The 24,580-nt window shown below is 44.0% G+C and overlaps 1 protein-coding gene across 1 annotated transcript in view; it reads left to right on the top strand.

The window, feature by feature from the left end:
- agbl1 (AGBL carboxypeptidase 1) overlaps positions 1-24,580 on the top strand; it is a 152,216-nt gene that overhangs the window by 54,931 nt on the left and 72,705 nt on the right. Inside the window, exons 17-19 of the mRNA XM_029757967.1 lie at positions 42-174; positions 387-540; positions 17,328-17,508. Coding sequence (XP_029613827.1) covers positions 42-174; positions 387-540; positions 17,328-17,508 — 468 coding nt within the window. The remainder of the gene's footprint in view (positions 1-41; positions 175-386; positions 541-17,327; positions 17,509-24,580) is intronic.

Raw genomic sequence — 24,580 nt, 5'->3', positions numbered from 1 at the left:
TGGCATAACATTTTGTAACTTGAGTAATGCTGTTTTTGCAGAAACAGCTTCTGTCCGAGCCGAGGCCAAAAGAGCTCTTCCTTCTACACCCTGACCTTTACCGTGACCTTCAAACACAACGAAGACGTGTGCTACCTGGCCTATCACTACCCCTACACCTACTCTGCCCTCCAGGTACAGCACTCAACACCCTGCTGTGTGTGTGTGCGTGTGTGTGTGTACTTACACCCACACCAGCCTTGAGGTAGTCTTGGCATTCTCCTTCCAGAGCATGTGTCTAGTGTGGTTATTTTGGATGTGTGTGTACGATCTATTTGTGTTAGCAATTATGCCCCATGCATCACGGCAGTTCATTTTACAGGCCAGTGGTTATCGCTGTGTTTCAGAGTCACCTGCAGGTGCTGCAGCGGTCAGTGGACCCTCGCAAGTTGTTTTTCCGCCAGCAGAGTCTGTGTAACACACTGGCTGGTAACCCCTGTCCCCTGGTCACTATCACTGCCTGCCCCTCTTCCAAAAGCTGGAAGGACTTGCATCAGCTGCGTGAGTATACAAAACCATGTCCCGCTGCACCTTTGCTGTGTGTGTTTGCGAGCGTGTGTGGTGTGTGTTAGCACGGACTAACTTTAAACATATCTTCTGGGTTTTTTTTGTGTAAAGATTTGTCACTCTTTTTGCTGGTTTTTGAACTAAATTAGAGCCAGCTAGTAACAGCAGCTGATAAACAAACCGGTTGCCATGGCAACGGAGCAGCAGAACATAGCAGCAGCAGTAGTAGCAGAGCCCACAGGCACCATGTCCCCACTCCCCCTCAGCACTGAATCCATTCTCTACCCTCCAGAGGCCAAAAATTACACAAAGAAAGCTTTTAAACAGAAACTACTAAAGGGGAGGCCAGAAACCCTTTTCGCAGACCTCTACAAAAACGGTGATGTGAGTAATCTCATCTTTCTCACTGACCAACCAAATGCATGGCGCTCAGCAGTCTACTCTCACTACCCATCCATAAAGACAGAGAGAATCTGTAATGGGTGGAAGCTGAAAGTCAAAGAGACAGACGACCCTGACAGCACCATGATAACAATCAACCTCTTCAAGACTGGAACTGTCATGGTGCAAGGTAATCTTAGGCTGTTTGAAACAGACTTTCAGACCATTAAGGAGAGAGCAGAGACAGAGAAGGACACCACTAGTGACATGCCCTCCCACAAGACAAACTCCACCAGCACCACCCTCACCCTTACTATCCCCACCCAAAAAGGCACATCCAGCACCTCTCTTCCCACCATAGTGGAAAACACGCCCCAGGAGGAAAGCAACCCCCTCACTGCAGAGAACAGAGGACAGGCTGCAGTAGAGAAAGAGAACAGAGGACAGGCTGCAGGAGAGAAAGAGAACAGAGGACAGACTGCAGGAGAGAAAGAGAACAGAGGACAGGCTGCAGTAGAGAAAGAGAACAGAGGACAGGCTGCAGGAGAGAAAGAGAACAGAGGACAGGCTGCAGTAGAGAAAGAGAACAGAGGACAGACTGCAGGAGAGAAAGAGAACAGAGGACAGGCTGCAGTAGAGAAAGAGAACAGAGGACAGACTGCAGGAGAGAAAGAGAACAGAGGACAGGCTGCAGTAGAGAAAGAGAACAGAGGACAGACTGCAGGAGAGAAAGAGAACAGAGGACAGACTGCAGGAGAGAAAGAGAACAGAGGACAGGCTGCAGTAGAGAAAGAGAACAGAGGACAGGCTGCAGGAGAGAAAGAGAACAGAGGACAGGCTGCAGGAGAGAAAGAGAACAGAGGACAGGCTGCAGGAGAGAAAGAGAACAGAGGACAGGCTGCAGGAGAGAAAGAGAACAGAGGACAGGCTGCAGGAGAGAAAGAGAACAGAGGACAGGCTGCAGGAGAGAAAGAGAACAGAGGACAGGCTGCAGGAGAGAAAGAGAACAGAGGAAAGGCTGCAGGAGAGAAAGAGAACAGAGGACAGGCTGCAGGAGAGAAAGAGAACAGAGGACAGGCTGCAGGAGAGAAAGAGAACAGAGGACAGGCTGCAGGAGAGAAAGAGAACAGAGGACAGGCTGCAGGAGCAGCTAGAACAACACTATATGACCTGCCCTCACACAGCAGAGGAGCCCAGCTCAACCAGCCAGGCTTCCCCAGCCCTGCCTGCTGCACACCTCCTCCCCAACCCACAGAACAGCCTCCCACTGACAGTGGCACCGGCACAGACCAGCCACACCCCAGCTCCAACACCCACCAGCCCCCCCTCTACCCCCTCCAGTCCAGAGGACACAGACCAGCCACAGCCCAGCTCCAACACCCACCAGCCCCCCCTCTACCCCCTCCAGTCCAGAGGACACAGACCGGCCACAGCCCAGCTCCAACACCCACCAGCCCCCCATCTACCCTCTCCAGTCCAGAGGACACAGACCAGCCACAGCCCAGCTCCAACACCCACCAGCCCCCCCCTCTACCCCCTCCAGTCCAGAGGACACAGACCAGCCACAGCCCAGCTCCAACACCCAGCAGCCCCCCCTCTACCCTCTCCAGGCCAGAAGAAACAGACCAGCCACACCCCAGCTCCAACACCCACCAGCCCTCCCCTCTACCCCCTCCAGTCCAGAGGACACAACCAGCCACACCCCAGCTCCAACACCCACCAGCCCCCCCCTCTACCCCCTCCAGTCCAGAGGACACAGACCAGCCACAGCCCAGCTCTAACACCCACCAGCCCCCCCCTCTACCCCCTCCAGGCCAGAAGAAACAGACCAGCCACACCCCAGCTCCAACCCCCACCAGCCCCCCCCCTCTACCCCCTCCAGTCCAGAAGGAACACTGGCTGACATCGTCCTGTTGATTAACTCAAATGGGAAGTTGGTTCAGGAGAATACACTTTTCCCTAGACACAAAATGAGAAAGGTGTGGTGCCCAACAACGCAGAGTGCCATGGAGCTGCTTGATAAGGCCCAGCTCTAGTCGCCAAGCCACATAATCATACACTCCGGAAGCTACAACCTGCGTGCTCAGCAGGAGAGGGTGGCGTCTTCACTACGGGGGGTGATTGAGAAGGCCTCCGCAATCTTCCCCAACTCAAGGATTGTGGTGTCAACCCTTCTACAGAGGAAGGACTTCCACCCTGCCACAATCCAAAGAATAAATGCCAGCCTCTCCCGGGACTGTGCCCTGCGATCCAATGTACACCTGGCCCATCGTCCCACCCTTGATCTGAACTGTCTCTATGACCATGTTCATCTGTACAGGGAGACAGTCCCCATCCTTGCCAATACTCTCAAGGATGTTGCTTTAAACCGAAGCCCGACCTCTCCACCCAGGAACAGCGGAGCAATCTCCACCCTTCCAAGATCATCGAGACAACACCCCGGACCAGCACCCTGGACCCCCCCAGCCACGACCACAGCACCGCCAACCTCAATGCCCACCACAGCCAGCGCAGCACAGACCACCCCAGCCCAGCTTCAGAGCCACCCAGACGAGGCCTACCACCCCCCTCCTCCCCACCACAGACCCACACCTGGAGGAGCCACAGCCCAGCAGGCAGAGCTACGCACAGGCTGTGAGAGGAGCAACTGGCCCAGCCCCCACCAACCAAATGAGTGACATTAAACACATGCTGAGTCTACTATGCTAACATGTGATAGGCCGGGGGTCATGGTAAGATGAGCACAAGAACTCCACCATCCTCACACTACATCCACCCAAGTGGCATGACACAAATGCTATCTTAAATGATAAACAAATCACATTTGCATCATAAGAGTTTACGTTAATTGAAAAATCCTATTTTCATAGTTCTTGTTGCATTGTGAGTGTTTGTCTCATTTTGAAGGTAAAGAAAAAACAGTTATGAAATCTTTTTACATTGCATGTTGGAATTTACAAGGATTGAAGTCCTCTGCTTTTGGGCTAAAGAGCAGAAACCCAGACTTCCTGAAAGAAATTGATGATGTTGATATTGTAGTACTACAGGAAACATGGTGCAGAGGTGATGTTTCCACTGGCTGTCTACTAGGTTATAGGGAGATATTCCTACCATCCACCAAATTAAAAGGAATCAGACAGGGCAGAGACTCAGGACAGGGTAGAGACTCAGGACAGGGTAGAGACTCAGGACAGGGTAGAGACTCAGGACAGGGTAGAGACTCAGGACAGGGCAGAGACTCAGGACAGGGCAGAGACTCAGGGGGAATGCTAATATGGTATAAATCTGAACTAACTAATTCAATCGAATTGATCAAAACAGGAGAATTCTTTATCTGGTTAGAAATCAACAAGGAGGCTATCTTAGCAGATAAAAACATCTTCCTCTGTGCCACATACATTCCCCTGTCAGAGTCACGCTACTTCAATGAAGAGAGATTCTCCATTCTAGAGGGGGAGATGAGTCACTTTCAGGCCCAAGGCAACGTGGAGACCTGAATGCTCGAACAGCAGAACAACAAGACACTATTAACAGTCATAGGGATAAACACCTACCAGGAAGCAACAACCTTTCCCTCCACACATACCCCCCCAGAAACAACTATGACAAAGTGAAAAACTAGAATGGAGTAGAGCTCCTGAAGCTCTGTGGAACACTGGGTCTGTACATAGTCAATGGTAGGCTGAGAGGGGACTCTTTTACCTTTACATTTTAGTCATTTAGCAGACACTCTTATCCAGAGCAACTTACAGTAGTGAGTGCATACATTTCATTTTGTACATTTCATACATTTTTTCCCCCATACTGGTCCCCCATGGGAATTGAACCCACAACCCTGGCATTGCAAACACCATGCTCTACCAACTGTGCCACACGGGACAACACCCAGGACCAGCACCCTTTTGGTAGGTACACCTACAGCTCATCCCTTGGCAGCAGCACTGTAGACTAGTTCCTCACTGACCTAAACCCAGAGTCTCTCAGAGCCTTCACAGTCAGCCCACTAACACCTCTCTCAGACCACAGTAAAATCACAGTGTATCTGAGAAGAGCGGAACCCAACCATGAAGCATCACGGCCCAATAAATTACATGGTACTAAACAGGCCTATAGATGCAGTGCAAACAGTACAGACATCTACCAAAAAGCAATTAGTAGCCTAAAAATACAATCTCTCCTGGACAACTTTTTAGCCTTAACGTTCTCCTATAGCAATGAAGGTGTACATTTGGCCATTTGGAACATAAACTTTATATTTAACAAATTAGCCTCCTTGGCTAATCTAAATAAATATAAGAGCAAACCAAAAATAATAGATAACGAAAAATGGTTTGAAAGTGATTGAGAAATATATCTAATCAAAAACACAGAGAACCAGACAACAAAAATGTACGCCTTCAATATGGGGAAACACTGAAGCAATACAAACACACCCTAAGAACAAAAAAGGAACAGCACATTAGAAATCAGCTGGATGGAATTGAGGAATCCGTAGGATCAAACCGCTTCTGAGAGAATTGGAATACATTAAACAAACCTCATCAGGAGGAATTGGCTATCCAAAATTGGGATATGTGGAGAAATCAATTTGCAAACCTTTACAACAATATAACAAAGAGCCCAGAACAAAAAGATATACAAAAAAATTACAAATCCTTGAATCAGCAGTCAAAGACTATCAGAGTCCTGTGGATACCCCAATTACAGAAGAAGAATTCTTGGAAAAACTATGCACACTCCAACCCAAAAAGGCCTGTGGTGCTGATGGTATTTTAAATGAAATGATCAAATATAAAGACCACAAATTCAAATTGGCTATACTCAAACTCTTCAACATTATCCTCACTGCAGGTATTTTCCCCAATATTTGGAACCAAGGATTGATCACACCAATCTATAAAAATTGAGACAAATTTGACCCAAATAATTTGAGGAATTTGCGTTAACAGCAACTTGGGGAAAATTCTCTGCAGTATCATAAATAGCAGACTAGATAATATCCTTTATGAACACAACAACCTGAGCAGAAGCCAGATTGGATTTCTAAAAAATGATCGTACAACAGACCACATTTACACCCTCCATATTCTAATTGACAAACAAGTAAACCAAAACAAAGACAAAATCTACTTGTGTTTTGTAGATTTCAAGAAAGCATTTGATTCAATTTGGCCAATAGTTTTTTTAATAAACTAATAGAAAGTGGGATTGGAGGGGAAACATGTTATGTTATTAAATCAATGTACACTAAAAACAAATGTGCGGTTAAAATTGCCAACAAGCGAACAGACTTTCACGGACGTGGAGTGAAACAGGGCTGCCCAATAAGTCCAACACTATTTGCATCTACATGAATGAATTGGCAAAAACATTAGAAGAATCGGCAGCACCTGGTCTCACCCTACACAACACTGAAATCAAGTGTCTACTGTACGCAGATGACCTGGTGCTGCTGTCTCCCACTAAGGAGGAGTTACAACAGCACCTAGATCATCTGCAGAGGTTCTGTCAGACCTGGGCTCTCACCGTTAATCCCCCAAAAATCTAAACAAATATAATGATATTCCACAATCAGGATGACAAATATAAATTCTATTTGGACACAGTTCTATTAGAACACACCAAAAACGACACGTATCTAGGACTAAATATCAGCAACACAGGTAGCTTTCACAGGGCTGTGATTGAGCTGAGAGACAAAGCAAGAAGAGCATTCTATGCCATTAAAAGGAACATTAAAATCAAAATTCCAATTAGAATCTGGCTCAAAATGTTCCAATCAGTTATAGAACCAATTGCTCTATATGGTAGTGAAGTATGGGACCCACTCTCTAACAGTGAATATACCAAATGGGACAAACATCCAATCGAAATACTGAATGCAGAGTTTTGCAAGACTGTATTGCAAGTGCAAAGAAAACTCCAAATAACGCCTGTAGAGCAGAATTGGGCCAAAACCCACTCCTCATTCGAATAGATAAAAGAGAAATCAAATTTAACAACCATCTATAAAAACAAGTGATCCCAAAACATTCCATCACACAGCTCTACAATGTCAAGAGATGAAATAAGAGAAGAGTCCCCTCAGCCAGCTGGTTCTGAGGCTCAGTTCACTAACCCAAACCAACCCCATAGAACCTCAGGACAGCACTCGGAAATCTGGCCTAACCAAATCATAACAAAGCAAAAATAAAAATATATCACCTATTGGGAAGACAACACAAAAAATCGAAGTAAACTCTAAACAGACAGTACATGGTGGTAGACTATCTGACCACTGTGACTGATAGAAAACTGAGGAAAACACAGACTAGGTACAGACTCAGAGAGGACAGTCTGGCTATAGAGACCGGTGGTCACAGGCAAACCTGGCTTCCCAGAGAGGACAGGCTGTGCTCACTCTGCTCCAGGGGAGAGGTAGAGACAGAGCTGCATTTCCTATTACACTGTGACAAATACTCAGATCTAAGAGAATAATTCAATACAAAGAATTTGAAACTATAAAAGATGAAGAAAAAAATCTAATATTTATTGGGTGAAAAGCCAAAATCCTGCCACAACCTGAGGGACAGCCAGTGAAAAGTGCAATGTAATGTCAATAATATTTCCCGTTTTGTTTTGGCTTTCATGTCATGTGTCTTCTCAGTCGTGTTGAGACTGGTCTACAACTATTGCTTTAATGTATTATTTTTCTCATGAATATTGTTGTTGTAGTTGCTGTTAATGGTAATCCCATTTCCACTACTACTATCATTGCTGTTGGTCCCACCAATTCTATATATATATATATTTATTTATTTATTTGTATACTTTGACAATGTAAGTAATTTAACTTGCCATGTCAATAAATCCAATAGAGAGAGAGAGAGAGAGAGAGAGAGAGAGAGCAGTTGCTCAAAGAAACTCCTAGCAGCAGATATAACACAGACAGCTCCTGTCAGAGCTGGAGTTGTGATATGGAGAATGCAAGGTGATAGACTCACTGCCAGTGCCAACTGTTGACTCACCACATGATACATGTACTGCCGGAGTCAGAGGAGAAAATAAATAACACTCATAGTTACATTGCTTTGAATCCAAGTCAAACAAATGGGCCAGATAGAAGGTGAGTGAGAGGGCTTTGAAGTGAGACATGTAATCCCTCTGAAGGACAGTGTGTTTATTTCTGGGCTTTCGTCATGGCCTTCTGGGCATTCTTATTACGTTTAGGCTGATTCCTTTACAGGCGATGATGATGCTGTATGAATGAGAGAGGAGCAGTCTGAGCTGTGTGTCTGGCTTGGCTTGAAAGAGGTAGAGCGAGATAGAGACAGACAGAGGCTGGGGGATGGTGATGGATGTGTGGGGTGGGGAGAGGGAGGGAGGGACAAGCTGACCCAGCTGTGGGACACAACCAGGGCCGTGCCACCGGGGAGGGGAGCACTGTCTCCATCCTGCCCACACCCTCCCCAGCCTCCACCTGTCCCCCCACCTCCCCACCAGCCTTTCTCCATCCCTCCACATCTCTCCCCACCCTGCCGATCACCCCCCCCTCCCCAGCCACCACCCCCCCACCCCACCTCCCCACCAGCCTCTCTCCACCCTCCCCACCCTGCCGATCACCCCCATCCTCCCCAGCCTCCCGACGGCTCCTGCTGATTAATATTTAGGAGAGCCCCCCCCCACAGCCAGCCTGCTAGCACATGGCTGACTGTAGAGGCACAGGAATGCCTTCTCAGATCTGTACTATTAGTGCTGATGGTGGAAACCTCGAAGGGAGAAAGATTGTGACCCTTGATTGGGTAGCAGCTGCCTTCATGGTGATCAAAAGGAGGTTAGCGTTGCTACTTCTGTTTACTAGTAGCTGCAACTATAACAGTATGAAAGGGTTGTTGTAGCTACTTAGCTATGTTTACTGCTACTTATAAAGATAACACCATAGTAAGCCATGTAAACAGCTGAGTAATGGCTCCTGTCTAGAATAGTGCTGCTATTGTACCACCTAGAATATAACATTACTATTATAGCGTTACTAAATGTTGCCCCCTAAAATATAGTGCTTCCAAGTTTCCTGGTATCAGGGGTTAAGTGTAGATTTGAGATACACTACTCCTCTATACATTCTGTCAGCCTGAAACAAATAATACAACTTCTCAGTTGTTCCTCAGTGCAGCATGACCATACCACGATATGTGGCCTCGCGGTTAATAAGAGTGTAAGAAGAAGAAGAAAGGTCGCTGGTTTGAGTCCCTGAACCGGCAATGTGGAAAAATCTGCCATTGTGCCCTTGAGCAAGGGAGTTAACCCCCAAGAACTACTGCTCCCTGGGTGCTGGTGACATGGATATTGATTAAGGCAGTCCCCCGCACCTCTCTGATTCACAGGGGTTGGGTTCAATTTGGAAGACAAATTTCAGTTGAATGGATTCAGTTGTACACCTGGCTAGGTGTCCCCTTTCCCTAATGTAAGTCCTATATTATAGTAGGTACATACACTATACAATACTCCATGTTTACAACATGCATCTTCAGTTAGTTTGTCCTCCCCCTGCCACTCTACTAACCCATCACTCTGCAGTGCGGTGCATTAATCCAGCCATGTTAGGGCGGGAAAGTCTGTAATCAGCTGATTCAGCAGCAGCGCCATGGACTTATTCCCACTAGGGACATTAAGAGTGCTGTCATTCACTGTCTTTCAAACAGGGACCTGCCCTTTTGCATTTTACTGCCTTTAAGTTGTATTAAGGCCTATAGAACATTAAGTTAATGTTTTGTGGCGCTGCCATGACAACCTTTTGAGGGGAGGAGGAGGGCATTTCAGCTGGTCGGTCCTAACTCCTGTACACATGTTCATTTCTTTGTTATGTAACACATTTGCAAACTAGTGTTATAATTATGCCCTAATTAACACTATGCAAGTCAGTTGCACTGCAGATAGTAGTTGCTATAACTTCAGCTGCATTTGGTGGTTTTATTTCATTAGGGCTGATATTAAATCAATGATACTCCGCTGTCTCCCACACCCTTCACAACAACCAAATGAAGACTAATTTGTAATCTGATATAATCATTATCATATTTTGTGTAGGTCATGAAAAATTGCTTGGCGTTAAATGTAATAAAGCTTTGTGTTTCCTCCTAAGAGGGCCTGTTGTCCGGACCTCTGGCAGTCTCTATGGGTGTACCACAGTGTTCAATTCTCAGGCCGACTCTCTTCTCTGTATACATCAATGATGTTGCTCTTGCTGCTGGTGATTCTCTGATCCACCTCTAAGTAGATGACACCATTCTGTATACTTCTGGCCCCTCTTTGGACACTGTGTTAACAAACCTCCAGATGAGCTTCAATGCCATACAACTCTCCTTCCGTGGCCTCCAACAGCTCTTAAATGCAAGTAAAACTAAATGCATGCTCTTCAACCGATCGCTGCCCGCACCAGCATCACTACTCTGGACGGCTCTTACTTAGAATACGTGGACTACTACAAATACCTGGGTGTCTGGTTAGACTGTAAACTCTCCTTCCAGACTCACATTAAGCATCTCCAATCCAAAATTAAATCTAGAATCGGCTTCCTATATCGCAAAAAAGCATCCTTCACTCATGCTGCCAAACATACCCTCATAAAACTGACCATCCTACCGATCCTCGACTTCGGTGATGTCATCTATAAAATAGCCTCCAACACTCTACTCAACAAACTAGACGCAGTCTATCACAGTGCAATCCATTTTGTCACCAAAGCCCCATACACTACCCACCATTGCAACCTGTACGCTCTCGTTGGTTGGCCCTCGCTTCATACTCGTCGCCAAACCCACTGGCTCCAGGTCATCTACAAGTCCCTGCTAGGCAAAGCCCCGCCTTATCTCAGCTCACTGGTCACCATAGCAGCACCCACTCGTAGCACACGCTCCAGCAGGTATATCTCACTGGTCACCCCCAAAGCCAATTCCTCCTTTGGTCATATTTCCTTCCAGTTCTCTGCTGCCAATGCCTGGAACAAACTGAAAAAATCTCTGAAGCTGGAGACTCATATCTCCCTCACTAGCTTTAAGCACCAGCTGTCAGAGCAGCTCACAGATCACTGCACCTGTACATAGCCCATCTGTAAACAGCCCATCTATCTACCTACCTCATCCCCATACTGTATTTATCTTGCTCCATTGCACCCCAGTATCTCTACTTGCACATTCATCTTCTGCACATCTACCATTCCAGTGTTTAATTGCTATATTGTAATTACTTCGCCACCATGGCCTACTTATTGCCTTCACTTACCTCATTTGCACTTACTGTATATAGACTTTTTGTTTTCTTTTGTTCTACTGTATTATTGACTGTATGCTTTGTTTATTCCATGTGTAACTGTGTTGTTGTATGTGTCGAATTGCTACGCTTTATCTTGGCCAGGTCGCAGTTGCAAATGAGAACTGTTCTCAACTAGTCTACGTGGTTAAATATAGGTGAAATAAAAAATAAAAAAAACAGATTGATGACTGTCAGTGAGAAAGGGTCATTTCATTCTGTGACATGTGAAGTGTGTGTGTGGGTGTGGTTGTGTATGGAGAGTCCGGCGATAAGAGTAGCTTGATGAGTATAAACTAATCAAATCAAATTTTATTGGTCGCATACACATATTTAGCAGATACTATTGCAGGTGTAGTGAGATGCTTGTAAAAATGTTCTGGGCTAATAATGTGAGAAATAGCATTAAGCTTAGAGTTGAATTGGTTTCTTGTTTGTTTGCCAATCTGAAATAGCTTTAAACACAGAGGATGTTGTTTCCATAGAAAAAAGATGTTCTTGTGTTCGTGTGGGTGGAAAGATCATAGAAATAGAATGAATAGAAGGGGTTTGGAACGTCTGACCCTGGCAATTTGACTGGTAAATGAATGGGTACACTCACAATGGCGGCCTGGTATTGTGATGCAATCATTTCCATGGCAATGTAAAATGTTCATTCAAATGACGCTAAGTGATGTGACTCATGCAATGGAATGTATTTTGTGTAATGTCAGATTGATGGGTACACTTCCTGTTTTTACTTCCTGCTTTGCGCTTATGGGTACACTCGCAATGGCCACCGGTCCACCCATTATGCCATAATTGACTTGGATGGGGACGCCCATTCTATTCATTCTATATCTAGAAAGATATAGATATGGGGAAAGATACTGTAGGAGTGAGAATAGTTTGTCTTTGTCAACATGGTTACTACCGCCTCATTATGTATCTGATTTAAACTTAATTTTAATCTAATCAAATCGGGTTTGAAATATGCACAATCATGAAACAAATTAAGGCATGTACTGGTAAATAAATACAGTATTGTTGTTGAGCTTGGAATGAATAGAACATGTCCCCTCTGTTTGCAATACATTCTCTATACACTGATATTTTCACCATCTGCTCTCTGATGCTCAGTATGTCTCCTGATATTTGACAAGTCCGTCATGACGCTCACATTTATCACACCCCATTGGTCAGATAGCCTGGTCGAGGTACATTAGGTGAAGATAATTACTTTGATATCACATGAATGATCCACTTGGCTCCCCCATCACCCTCAGAACACACTGTCACCACAGTCAGCAGTTGAGGAACTAACTTTGGTGCTGTGTTTCAGTAAATGCATTCTTTGAATGTATTATGCTTTTGGTGATTTTCAGTCCTAACGTCATTCTCAAGGTGTACACAATGGAGTGATACCATACGAACTCAATGACTGATGAACTCAATCAGAATGCTGTTTTCTAGAATGGCTGAAATGGGCTCAGATCTGAGCTTTGGGCGATGTTATAATAGCTCTTTGAATAGGTCAATTTATTCTCCCTTTTCTTGTCCTGTAGCTTGATTCAGACATGAATTGTGTCTTTCATTCTGTATTGAACTCAAACTGGTGATCGAACACGTTGGTATGAAGAACAATCTGAACTGATCTGGCTCTCGTTTAACCCTGATAAATAAACACTAACAGTTTGTCGAGGTCTGACTCCTGGAAGCTATGACTCCTGGAAGCTATTGGAGTGAAACGAGTCTGACTAATGATATTGGTACACAAGCCTCCCAGTCCCAACAACCAGGCACATTTCACTTTCGCACGGAGAGACAAAAATGAAAAAAATTACCTCCCTTTAGATAGCTTTTAGCCACACTGTCATGCTAATTGAGATTATGTTTGATAATTAACAACCTCTGAAATGAGCCTGAGTGCAATTGCACTGGAACATTTTTAATTAATAAAACGGAAAATTAAAGCTGCATTTTCATAAGCTTTGCGGGGGCAAATTCATCTTATGATTATAAATGGACAACCCTGATTTGTACTAATTAAACCTGATTTGCATATACAGGAAAGGATAACAGAGATTGGTTTTGATTGCTCAAGGCCCCCTTTGTACTTCTGCGTACATGTGTACGCGAGGCAGGCAGCCTCTCTCTGCCAATATCGTGTTTGTCTCACTAACTGCCATTTGATCAGGGATTGCTTCAATTTAAAGTTTCAGCAACTTTCACTCACAGCGTGTTGCCTCCTCCTCACCTCAGGTGGTGCACAACATACCAGCTGGATGTTTTGAGAGTACAATTTCTGCATCCGACAGCTATCTGGAGATTATTTTATTTTGCTGAGGCTGAAACTGTGACGATCATGTCAACGTAGGTCTGGGTATGCATGCACACACCACTGTAAGTCTCTCTGGATAGGAGCATCTGCTAAATTACTCAAATGTAAATGTTATTAATAACCAGGGTTTTTTTCCTGCATAGGAAACCACCTGATCCAGGAAAAGGACCAGACGTTTAACTCTTTTAAGCTGCAGTTTTTCGTATTAGGATTTGTTTGATCTGTTATTGTGGACCCAAGTGATGGGGCATCATGGATGGAGTGGTTTGATATTAAAAGATCCTTATGAGAATAGGGAATGACAGAGCTTTGAATCACAACACAGGGGACCATTGAACTAATGGAAAAACCCAGACTCTTTACCCAGACAAGCTTTACACAGTGTATCAAAAGCATCTGAGTACAGCTGGTCTTCATCTCAGTAACAAGAAGTTCACGCCAGGACACATATGGCATTTTTTGATGCTGTGTTTTGTTTTAAAAGCAAGCGCTTCAGGGCCAGATTTATTATCTGGTAGAGTGGTTGGAGAGTCACCCAAAGGGACTAAAGTGTGTCACTTAATCATCAAGGTGCTCAGTGAGAAAGCCCTCGATGGAGCCTCTAACACCACTTACGCCTCATGGGAGATGACGGATGCACCTGTCCAAGTGGGTGAGTAGCAGAGAGCTCGATGCACCAACAACCACCACTACTCAGTACATAGAGAAAAGGAAAGGACCTGGGAATGAGTTGGCAACCAGACATTTAATGTCAACTGGTTACCTTCACTTTTCCATAAACAAGCCACTTATTTCAGGCATGTTCAGTCTAATGTACAGTCAATTCATAGCAATTCATCACCCTAGAGAAGTATGATAATTGTGCAGTTTGTCGGTCAAGTGCATTATAATGGAAGGATAAGTGGTCGTGGTGAATGATAAGCTAATGTTAACTGAATCGAGGGGCTTTTACGGCGAATGTGGCTATTGTATTTTAAACGGTTTTTTTTGGTGTGTTTCTGTTGCCTACACTACAGGACGATAGCTTATGGGGCAAAACATAATCAAATGCATAATAAAATAAAATAATAATAAAATGCATACTCTATAGTGGTCCAGGCTTTAGAGTCCTACTGCCATATGTGGATTTACTCTTAAAGGACAGTCACTGTCAAAATGTACACCACATAGCAGGTCCGGTACTAGGTCCGGTCACACAAATTTCCTAGGTGGCAAAGGTCCGGATGGATAATGTAATTTATCGTAGTAATAAACCCCACCTCGCAACCCATGCGACCTCAAACTGTTCACACCCCTCTTGTTAGCGGAGAGAAAATGTTGCTGTTTTAAAGCTAATTTCCAGCAATTCTACACATTTTGCATGGGGCAGAGATTTTCTTTGCTGTTTTAAAGCTAATTTCTTGCAATTCTATGCATTCTTCCATGTCTTATGTGTGTTTATATGATACCAGGGGTCGAAGCCTGACCAAGTAAAAAACAAAAAAACATTCGGGACCTCCGGTCCGTTCTGGGTCCGGATCTAGTCCACTGTCCGCCAGTTGAGTATAGACGCCATTGAGGAAACATTCTGTAGAGGAACACACCCATAGGAAAACACACAATCACACATGCACATACACACACATTTGAAAAAGAAGAAAACAGTCATTTGAGGGTGTTTGCTCAGATAGCCAGTAGTGGATAGAGAGACAAAAACACACACATTTCCAACCGATTCTCTGTATGACAGCTTGGCTGATGATGCCTGTGTGCCCAACACAGGTCCATATCAATGAGAAGAGTCACAACACACACAGCCTGGCTGTGTGCCTCTCTCTACCTACTGCTGAGAGTGTAGGTAGCTTTGACCTGGCTGTGTGCCTCTCTACCTACTGCTGAGAGTGTAGGTAGCTTTGGCCTGGCTATGTGCCTCTCTCTACCTACTGCTGCGAGTGTAGGTAGCTTTGGCCTGGCCTGTGTGCCTCTCTCTTCCTACTGCTGCGAGTGTAGGTAGCTTTGGCCTGGCTATGTGCCTCTCTCTACCTACTGCTGCGAGTGTAGGTAGCTTTGGCCTGGCCTGTGTGCCTCTCTCTTCCTACTGCTGAGAGTGTAGGTAGCTTTGGCCTGGCTATGTGCCTCTCTCTACCTACTGCTGCGAGTGTAGGTAGCTTTGGCCTGGCCTGTGTGCCTCTCTCTTCCTACTGCTGCGAGTGTAGGTAGCTTTGGCCTGGCTGTGTGCCTCTCTCTACCTACTGCTGCGAGTGTAGGTAGCTTTGGCCTGGCTTGCGTCCGATTGGCAAGGAGAACTGTTGACGATCGCTTGATGCCTTTCAGAACATGCCTACATCCCTCCAAGCTTTATACTTACATTTACACGTACATTTTAGTCATTTAGCAGATGCTCTTATCCAGAGCGACTTACAGTAGTGAATGCATACATTTCATAAATGTTTTTCTCCATACTGTGCCAAGTATTATTAGGCCCTGAATAGAGAGGATGAAATGAAAGGGGATCAAGGTTACGGTTATGGTAGTTCTGGAGAGGAATGTGTAAGAGCCTACTGTCGTTTGTGTGGTTCTCCAGTTAAGAGTTCATCCTACTGTTGCTGCTTGTTTGATTAATTTATGCTGTTGTACCATCAGAAGATATCACAGTTCAGTAGCGTAGGTTTGACTTGGTGAGGAATAGGAAACACTCAAACACTCAACACGGATTGGTTACACACACACACTACATCACACAAAAGTGTGTGTATATGAAAGAGACAGCACAAGGGAGTTGTGGAATCTTTTTCTTCTTCTTGAGTTGAAATTTAATTTATACATTTTTTCCAGGCTCAAACTGGCTGCCCTTGCAGGGAATGGAGCCCCATGCTATTGGCTGATGTGATATTTATCACTCTAATTATATCTTCTGGACTCTTCCACAAGATGACTGCATTCCCACTCAGTCACCTTTGTACGTTCAATCTACTTCAGTTTGCAAAAGCCTGAAATAAATCGGATGCTTTGCAATGACATTTTCTCCCCTCGAAAGTGTTTTTTTATTTTTTTATATCATATCATTTCACTCTGCATTGTTATGCATTCGGCTATTCACTCACAGCGTATCATTGTTGTCTGAACTGGACAGCCTACAGCCAAATTATGGCTGGTTAAATTAAGGCAAAAGTATGAGAATGCTGCTTTATCTCATTTTGTTTTACAAAAACAAATTCCTTATTGCTCAAACCTGATTGCTCATGCTCACATGGATTCAATTAAACATAGAAACGAAATGAAGCATAAAGAGGGTGTACACTTTACAGGCCTTGCAGAAACTCATTACTGTGTGATCAATGCAGGAGTCAGAGGAATTTGTCTCTTCCGTGGCTGTCTTTTGTGGAGTGGCAGCCCTGGCCGCAATTGCCAGGCTAAATTAAAATTGTATGTGCCTCTGAAAGCATATCCATCTCCTCCCTTTTTCAACATCTACATTTTCACAGGACCTGCTGTATAGATTCTGCCCTATAGAAGCGCATAGGGAATATATCACACGCTTCAGAAATGTGATTATCTTTTTCAAAACAAGGGACCTGAATAGGACAGGCGATCATTTTGAGTAAACCTTAACAATACATGTGCGTTAAGATGTGGATTTATGGTTTGTAGAGAGCCTTGTTCCAACACAATGTGGAAGAAGTGGTGGCTTGAGAATTTACTTATTTACTGTAAAGAGTGTTACTAATCCTCTTCAATGTGGACATTGGTGGACTAGCATTCACTGTGTAACCCTGTCTCCCCATCTCTCTCCACCCCCCCATCCCTCCCCCAGGTAACCGTCCATGTGTAGTGCTGACAGCACGGGTCCACCCTGGGGAGAGTAACGCCAGCTGGGTGATGAAGGGAACCCTGGAGTTTCTGTGTAGCAGTGACCCGGTGGCTGAGACACTGAGGGAGGCCTACATCTTTAAGATTATCCCCATGCTCAACCCCGACGGGGTCATCAACGGCACGTACGTACTCTGCACTCTGACACCCACCCTAACCTTTGACCTCTGTCCTCAGACCTATACCTGTCACCCTCCATGTTAACTAGTACACAGTCATTTAGCTAGGCAGTCCAGGAAGATAACCTGTATGTCCAGGTTACCACAGGGTTATCTTACTGACACGATGGGTATGCAATGTCATGTGAGTCTGTGGCATCATCATACTGTCAATAGAGAAAGCAGAATTAACAGGAAGGGAGTTTGGGTTGGAGTCAAGTCCCAACTCAGAAAATACATTTTGGAGTTTGGCCCCTTTTCATTACATTGTATCAAATGCATTTGTAAGTACAAATCTGTTTAGTAGTACCAGTACTTAACAAAAGCTACAGCGTCATATTGGTCGTCTTATTAATGGGCTGGAGGGTGATCGATAAGCCTCTTCACCCCTCTGTACCAATCACTGACCTGACTCCTTACTGACGCCATGTAAGAACTAGACCCAGTCAGAGCTGCACTCTTTTCATTATCACCAGGCTGGTGCTCAGTGAGCCTGAGCAGAACAATCATTGATCAGACTGTAGCCTATTACATACTGCTTGTTTGGGGCTGGAGAGAGATTAACTCAATATGGACAACAACTTGGTACTGTAGGTCATGTTGTCTGAAGCTATTCCAACTTCTCTACGGTGTCCAGGTTTTAGAGACTGCAATGAGAGTACAAGATTATGATTTGTAACGCAACAATAAACATTTAAGGTGTCTTCTAAAAACGGTATGCAGAAATCCCCCAAACTCATATATATGTTATTACCGTTAGCATACATATACATGTTGACGTGTCACGACCCTTTGAAATGGAAATTGTGATTCGGTATGTTGAAAGGTCACGTTTGCTTATATCAGTTTCACCACAGATCTCAGGAAGACAAAAATGCACTACACATAAAGCAGAGCTAATCTGAGATCAGAGCTGTCTGACTATGTTAAACTGTCATTTCATTTCCTTTTATGTTCATCGAGCCATGAAGACACAACATTTACTTTGGCTTGTACATTGGACTTATTGAAATACGTCTTCCGCTTGCATTTTTACAATCCATCTCCCTTGGCAACTGATTGCGGTGTCAAGTTGTTTGCCGTTCGGGGGAACACAAACACAAACTTGTTTCACTGTGCACTATCTTGACTCTGCTGTTATTTTCAGCTCACACATACAGCATGAATTATTGGGTCTTCAGATATGATAATTGCTACGAGTCTGAAAGCCCAATCTGCATCACACAGCTGGTCTGACCAGAGGGAGAGGGAGATGTAAACCGAGCTGACTTTTTGACTAACAGCCTTTTGCTTTGCTGTTATTTTCCTGATTGCAGAGAGAGAGGGTGATGACAGTATGCTAGCTGCTTGTATTTAGCAGGGGACCAAACGGTAAGAGGTGAGAACAGAGTAGTGTGTGTCAGTAGGGAATCCACTAGTGTAAAACCAGGAATAGCACATGCACAGCCACATCCCTATGTCTGACTGTGACACTCACTGTCTGACAGCTTTCATGTGAAATCCCCGGTGCTCTGTGCAGCAGCAGCCTGCCCAGCCGTGCATGTCAGCGCAAGCAGGTATTTACTTAGACATTGGTGTGAAATCTGAGAAGACGGGGAAACCAAGTGTATCTTTTCATACCTTCAGTGACAGGTTTTGCAAATGCATTTAGAGCGCCCTGAAATTGGGCATTTGAGGGCAACGCTGTGAAAGACGAAGTATTGATTTCCTCCAATATAGCATATTGGACAAGCCATTTGAGGTTGGAGCATGACACATTGGGGTCCATTGTTGACAAGGGCAGTATGTGTTCAGTGGTGAATGCTGCTCAATGTTCCAGACTGCCAGATGAGAACTCATTTAAATGTTAGTCATTTAGCAGACGCTCTTATCCAGAGCGACTTACAGGAGCAATCAGGGTTAATTGCCTTGCTCACGGGCACATTGCCCAATTTTTCACCGAGTCCGCTCAGGGATTCAAACCAGCAACCTTTCGGTAGGCTACCTGCTGCCCGTCTAATAAAACATAAATGCTAACATCACCATGCACACACCATGGAATTGCTTGATGTTTTGTTCCTTTGTTACATCTAATGTGTTCCGTTAAAGGAATTAAGCATCAGTTAATAAAACTCATTGAGCTTTTGAGATATTTGACACAAAATGTCATCATTAGATCTGAGCGGTTAATTGTCCCTGAAATTGAATTCGTTTTCTGTGAGTGATGATTAAAGACGTTGGCATTGCACGGCGCCATATCACTTCTGATACTCTGCTTTAGTGGGAGATAGAAGACATGAAGACTTAGGGTTGAGGAGTACAGAACAAAAATATAAACACAACATGTAAAGTGTTGGTTCCATGTTTCATGAGCTGAATTAAAAGAACCCAGAAATGTTCTATATGCACAAAAAGCTTATTTCTCTCAAATTGTGTGGAATAATTTGTTTACATCCCTGTTAGTGAGCATTTTTCCTTTGCCAAGATAATCCATCCACCTGACAGGTGTGACATATCAAGAAGCTGATTAAATAGCATGATCATTACACAGGTGCACCTTGTGCTGGGGACAATATAAGGCCACTCTAAAATGAGCAGTTTTGTCACACAACACAATGCCACAGATGTCTCAAGTTTTGAGGGAGTGTGCAATTGGCATGCTGACTGCAGGAATGTCTAACAGAGCTCTTGCCAGATAATTTGTTAATTTCTCAACCATAAGCCGCCTCAAAACATTGTTTTAGAGAATTTGCCAGTACATCCAACTGGCCTCACAACCGCAGACCACGTGTAACCACACCAGCCAAGGACCTCCACATCCGGCTTCTTCACCTGCGGGATCGTCTGAGGAGGGGGAGGGGTGTATTTCTATCTGTAATAAGGCCCTTTTGCAGGAAAAATAATAATTCTGATTGGCTGGGCCTGGCTCCCAGGGGGTGGCTCTGTTTTCCAAGTGGATGGGCCTATGCCCTCCCAGGCACACCCAAGGCTGCACCCCTGCCCAGTCATGTGAAATCTATAGATTAGGGCCTAATGCATTTATTTCAATTGACTGATTTCCTTCTATGAACTGTAACTCAGTAAAATGTTTGACATTGTTGCATGTTGAGTTTATAGTTTTGTTCAGTAATAGTTCAACTAGTAATTTAACTACATTTTGTAGTATCTTGGTGGTAGTTTAACTAAATTCAAATCTATAGTATGTAGTGTTTTCAGTAGTTAATTACTGTTTTACCATGTTGCATTGTAGCTAACTACTGGAACTACACAATTCTTTCTTAGCAAAAAGAGTAGAACATATGGGTGAAGTAGGCAATCATTTCCTTTCTTTTTCGGCATCAGACCTGCCTAATTCTCACTTGGAACATTGTTTTTGTCTTTAATAGGCTAAATTATACATTCTACTAACATCTGACCCCAAAGTGATCGGTTCTTGCAATTTGTAGTCTATGACATTTAAGATTTACAGTCTATACGATAATTTCTCACAAAGTAGTTTGGATGTAGTGAACTACTTTTTCAAAGTAACTTTAGTTAATAAACTGTATTTTTATTAAGGGTAGCTTTAGGGTAGCTTAACTTCTTCCAGTGGTAGCTTGGCAAACTATATTTTTTGAGTATTTTTAGAGTAGCTTCCCCAACAATGCTTTTCCACATGTTTGATCAGCTCCAGCTGTCTGGCTGTACTGCACCTTTGCCCTATTTTTCCTACATTGTTCTGTTCCTATTTTAATGATGTAACGTGTTTTGTGACCCATGTACTAATTGTCACTTGAATTCGGACGTGGCCATGCTCTGAAGGTGACCCACACATGTCCTGGATACTTTGAATGCTGCTGACTCTGCTTGGGTGGGGAGGTTCGGACGCAGACGTTCGCTTTGAGTCAAAATCAGCAATACACTCGACTCAATAGAACATATCCCTGAGATTCGTGGGTTGTCACGTGTGTTGGATACAAGCACTCTTTGGGAATTGAACTTTGTTGGAACAGCCTGTGTGTGTGTGTGTGTGTGTGTGTGTGTGTGTGTGTGTGTGTGTGTGTGTGTGTGTGTGTGTGTGTGTGTGTGTGTGTGTGTGTGTGTGTGTGTGTGTGTGTGTGTGTGCATGTGTAAGTGTTTAAATGTGATAATATTCTTCCATTATGCCAGGGGGTTGCTCGGGAAAGACAACATGTTATTTTTAGTCTGTTTGATTTAGTGGATGAGATTTACCCAAGACAAGCCTCCTCAGTCAAGTCTCTTTGACTGCTGGGACTCCTAGTCTCAGCTCGGCTGATTTGAGAAGTTTGAGGATGCGTCTCACATCTTGCCTTTGACAGCCCGTCTCCCTTTCCTCTCCACCATTGATGTTTATCACAACTCTCTGGTCTATAATTATGTAGGGAGAACAACTCGATGTGCGTGGAGGGGAATACTGTCCTGCTTCTTACCTTCCTACCTGTGACCTGCGTCTCTCACTCTGCCAGCCAGGTGGGGACTGACTGGTGTGAACAGATTGTAATTTCCAACACTGACCTTGGGAACGAAGGAACAGAGGATTGCATCAAGTAGCCCCTGGGGAAGGACGACTTCCTGTAGCCAAATTTGAGAACCTGTCAAAGTGGATCATCTTGTTATCACAACCAGACTTGAAGACCAGAACACGAGATTGACATTTCACAGTCAAGCAAAACTATTTTGTATGTTCACCTTGAGGTATTTGTCTTGTACACTATAAAAAAAGGTGCTATCTAGAACCTTAAAGGGTTCTTTGGCTGTCCCCATAGGTGAACCCTTTGAAGAACAAAACTTATTGGGGTGGCAGGTAGCCTAGTGGTTAGCGTGTGGGGCCAGTAACCAAAAGGTTGCTGGATCAAATGCCCGTTCTGCTCCTGAACAAGGCAATTAATCCCCTGTAGTCCGTCATTGTAAATAAGAATTTGTTTTTAACTGACTTGCCTAGTTAAATAAAGGTAAAACACTGTTTTTTTAAGAACCATTTTTCCTTCCAGGTAGAACCATTTTGGTTCTAGGTAGAACCTTTTGGAGTTCCAGGTAGAACCCTTTCCACAAAAGGTTCTATATTGAACCCAAACGGGTTCTACCTGGAACTAAAAAGGGTTCTCCATTGAACTAAAAAGTGTTCTCCTTTGGGGACAACCAAAGAACCCTTTTGGAACCCTTTTTTCTAAGAGTGTAGCAGAGAGCAGGGGCGTGCTACAGTGGCGTTGGCAGTTTCTGATCAGCGTTACACCTGCAATGTTTGAACAGAATGTTAGCATCCAGGCAGCTCTTTAACTACCATTCATTGTCAATGGTGCCATCACCACAACACAGAGGCCCTTAGACCATTCAGCTGCGCAATGCGACAAGGGACATGAATGGATGAGACAAACGGGAGTTTTTACATTTCTGTTCCCTCTTTACATGCAGTGAGAGTGGGATCGGTGACCATGACATTGGAGGTCACATTTGAGCACAGTCCAATGCCCCAGAGAAGGGATGGTTGGTTATATTTCTATAACTGTTCAGCTGGCTTTAACCATGCTATCCCTCCCAGTTCCTGCCTCTGGGTGAGGGACCAGACCAGCTGGGAGATGGTTAACCCCAGCCAGCCAGGGACAAGGGTGGTTTAAAATATTTTTGTGTCAATAGCATCGGTTTGCCTCAATTATAGGTGAGTGTATCCAGTATTAGACTCAGTAGGGTGCTCTCGCTCCATCTCTTGAACAAGGAGTAAACTTGCCCCTAGCTCAGAGAATCAGAAAAAGGCCTGACCCCATTCCATTTGTATTGCTGACACAGAAAGAACATTTATTCTCAAGGTAGAAGCTGGCCAGATCACATTGGAGAGATGTTTTTTTTCTTGGACTGGAGTCAGTATGAGCCATTTTGTGTTATTGTGTTTTTCATTAGGAGAGAGGTGGTTTCTACACACTAAAAACAAATGACTCTACATAGTGCCAGTTCTTTGGCTTGTCGCGATAGCGGAACCCTTTTTGGTGCTGTATAGAACCCTTTTTGGAAGGTTCTATAAAGAACCATGCTCGTAAGGTTCTAAATGTAACCTTTACGGTGCTATAAAGAATCATTTTTTAAGGTTCTATAAAGAACCATTTAAAAAAAGTTATACATTAACACCAAATATGTTTTTTATAGTGGTACAACCCTTTTGATTCTGTATAGAACCCTTTTTAATGGTTCTGTATGTAACCTTTACGGAGAACGGTTCTATAAAGAACCTTTCTCAAACGTTCTGCAAATAACCTTTTAAAGAACCATACAGAGTTCTTTTTGCTGGTTAGCCATACTATTGTTAAAATGTCAAAGGTTTTATAATTGTATTATTTGACAAGTTGAATCAAGTGTGCTAGCTCTGGAATGGCTGGGGGTCCCCAAGGAGGGAGGGAGATAAGAACCACTGTTTTAGACATCAGTTCTCAATTGACACAACGCCATATATGAGTCTTTCAAAAATCACAATCACTGGCCATTGTCATATTTAACATACAATGGCGTAACACAACAGATCAGATCAACTGGAATGACACTCTCACTCACGGTTGCACAAAAAGAGCTTTGCCATTGCCCCTACATTTGAATTATCACTATTAGAAGAAATAACTATTTTCTGAACCGCAAATAACCATTAACCGGCTCAAATGGTTCTTTGAGTCATTATGGTTCTACATACAGTATAACCGTGCCCTTCCCAAAGAACCCTTGAGGAATCTTCTTTGTGTGTACCTGCCTCTTTAAAAACACATTTTTATTCAAGTAGAGTGGTGCTTTCAGTACTTTTTATTATCCTTTTTCATCAGGTACCATTTTATAGTATTTTGTAATGTCTCCTGTTGTGTCTACCTGCCTTCTGTTGTCATAAAGCAGTCTATTTCCTCACTCTTTCACCCTCCATCATCTACAACTCTGTACCGGCATTAGTTCCGCCTCCGCTTCTCTTCAGAGGTTATGGGAAATGTTCTACAGGTGTAGGATCTTAATTTTGATTATAATTAATGGACATTTTTGTAGGGGTTGATAATTTGAATGTAAGGGAAAATCAAGTCGGATATTTCAATGT

Source organism: Salmo trutta, chromosome 7, assembly GCF_901001165.1.
Source record: "Salmo trutta chromosome 7, fSalTru1.1, whole genome shotgun sequence".
Taxonomy (NCBI): Eukaryota; Metazoa; Chordata; class Actinopteri; order Salmoniformes; family Salmonidae; genus Salmo; species Salmo trutta.
The sequence above is the reverse complement of the archived record's forward strand: the minus strand, read 5'-3'. Positions and strand labels throughout refer to the sequence as shown.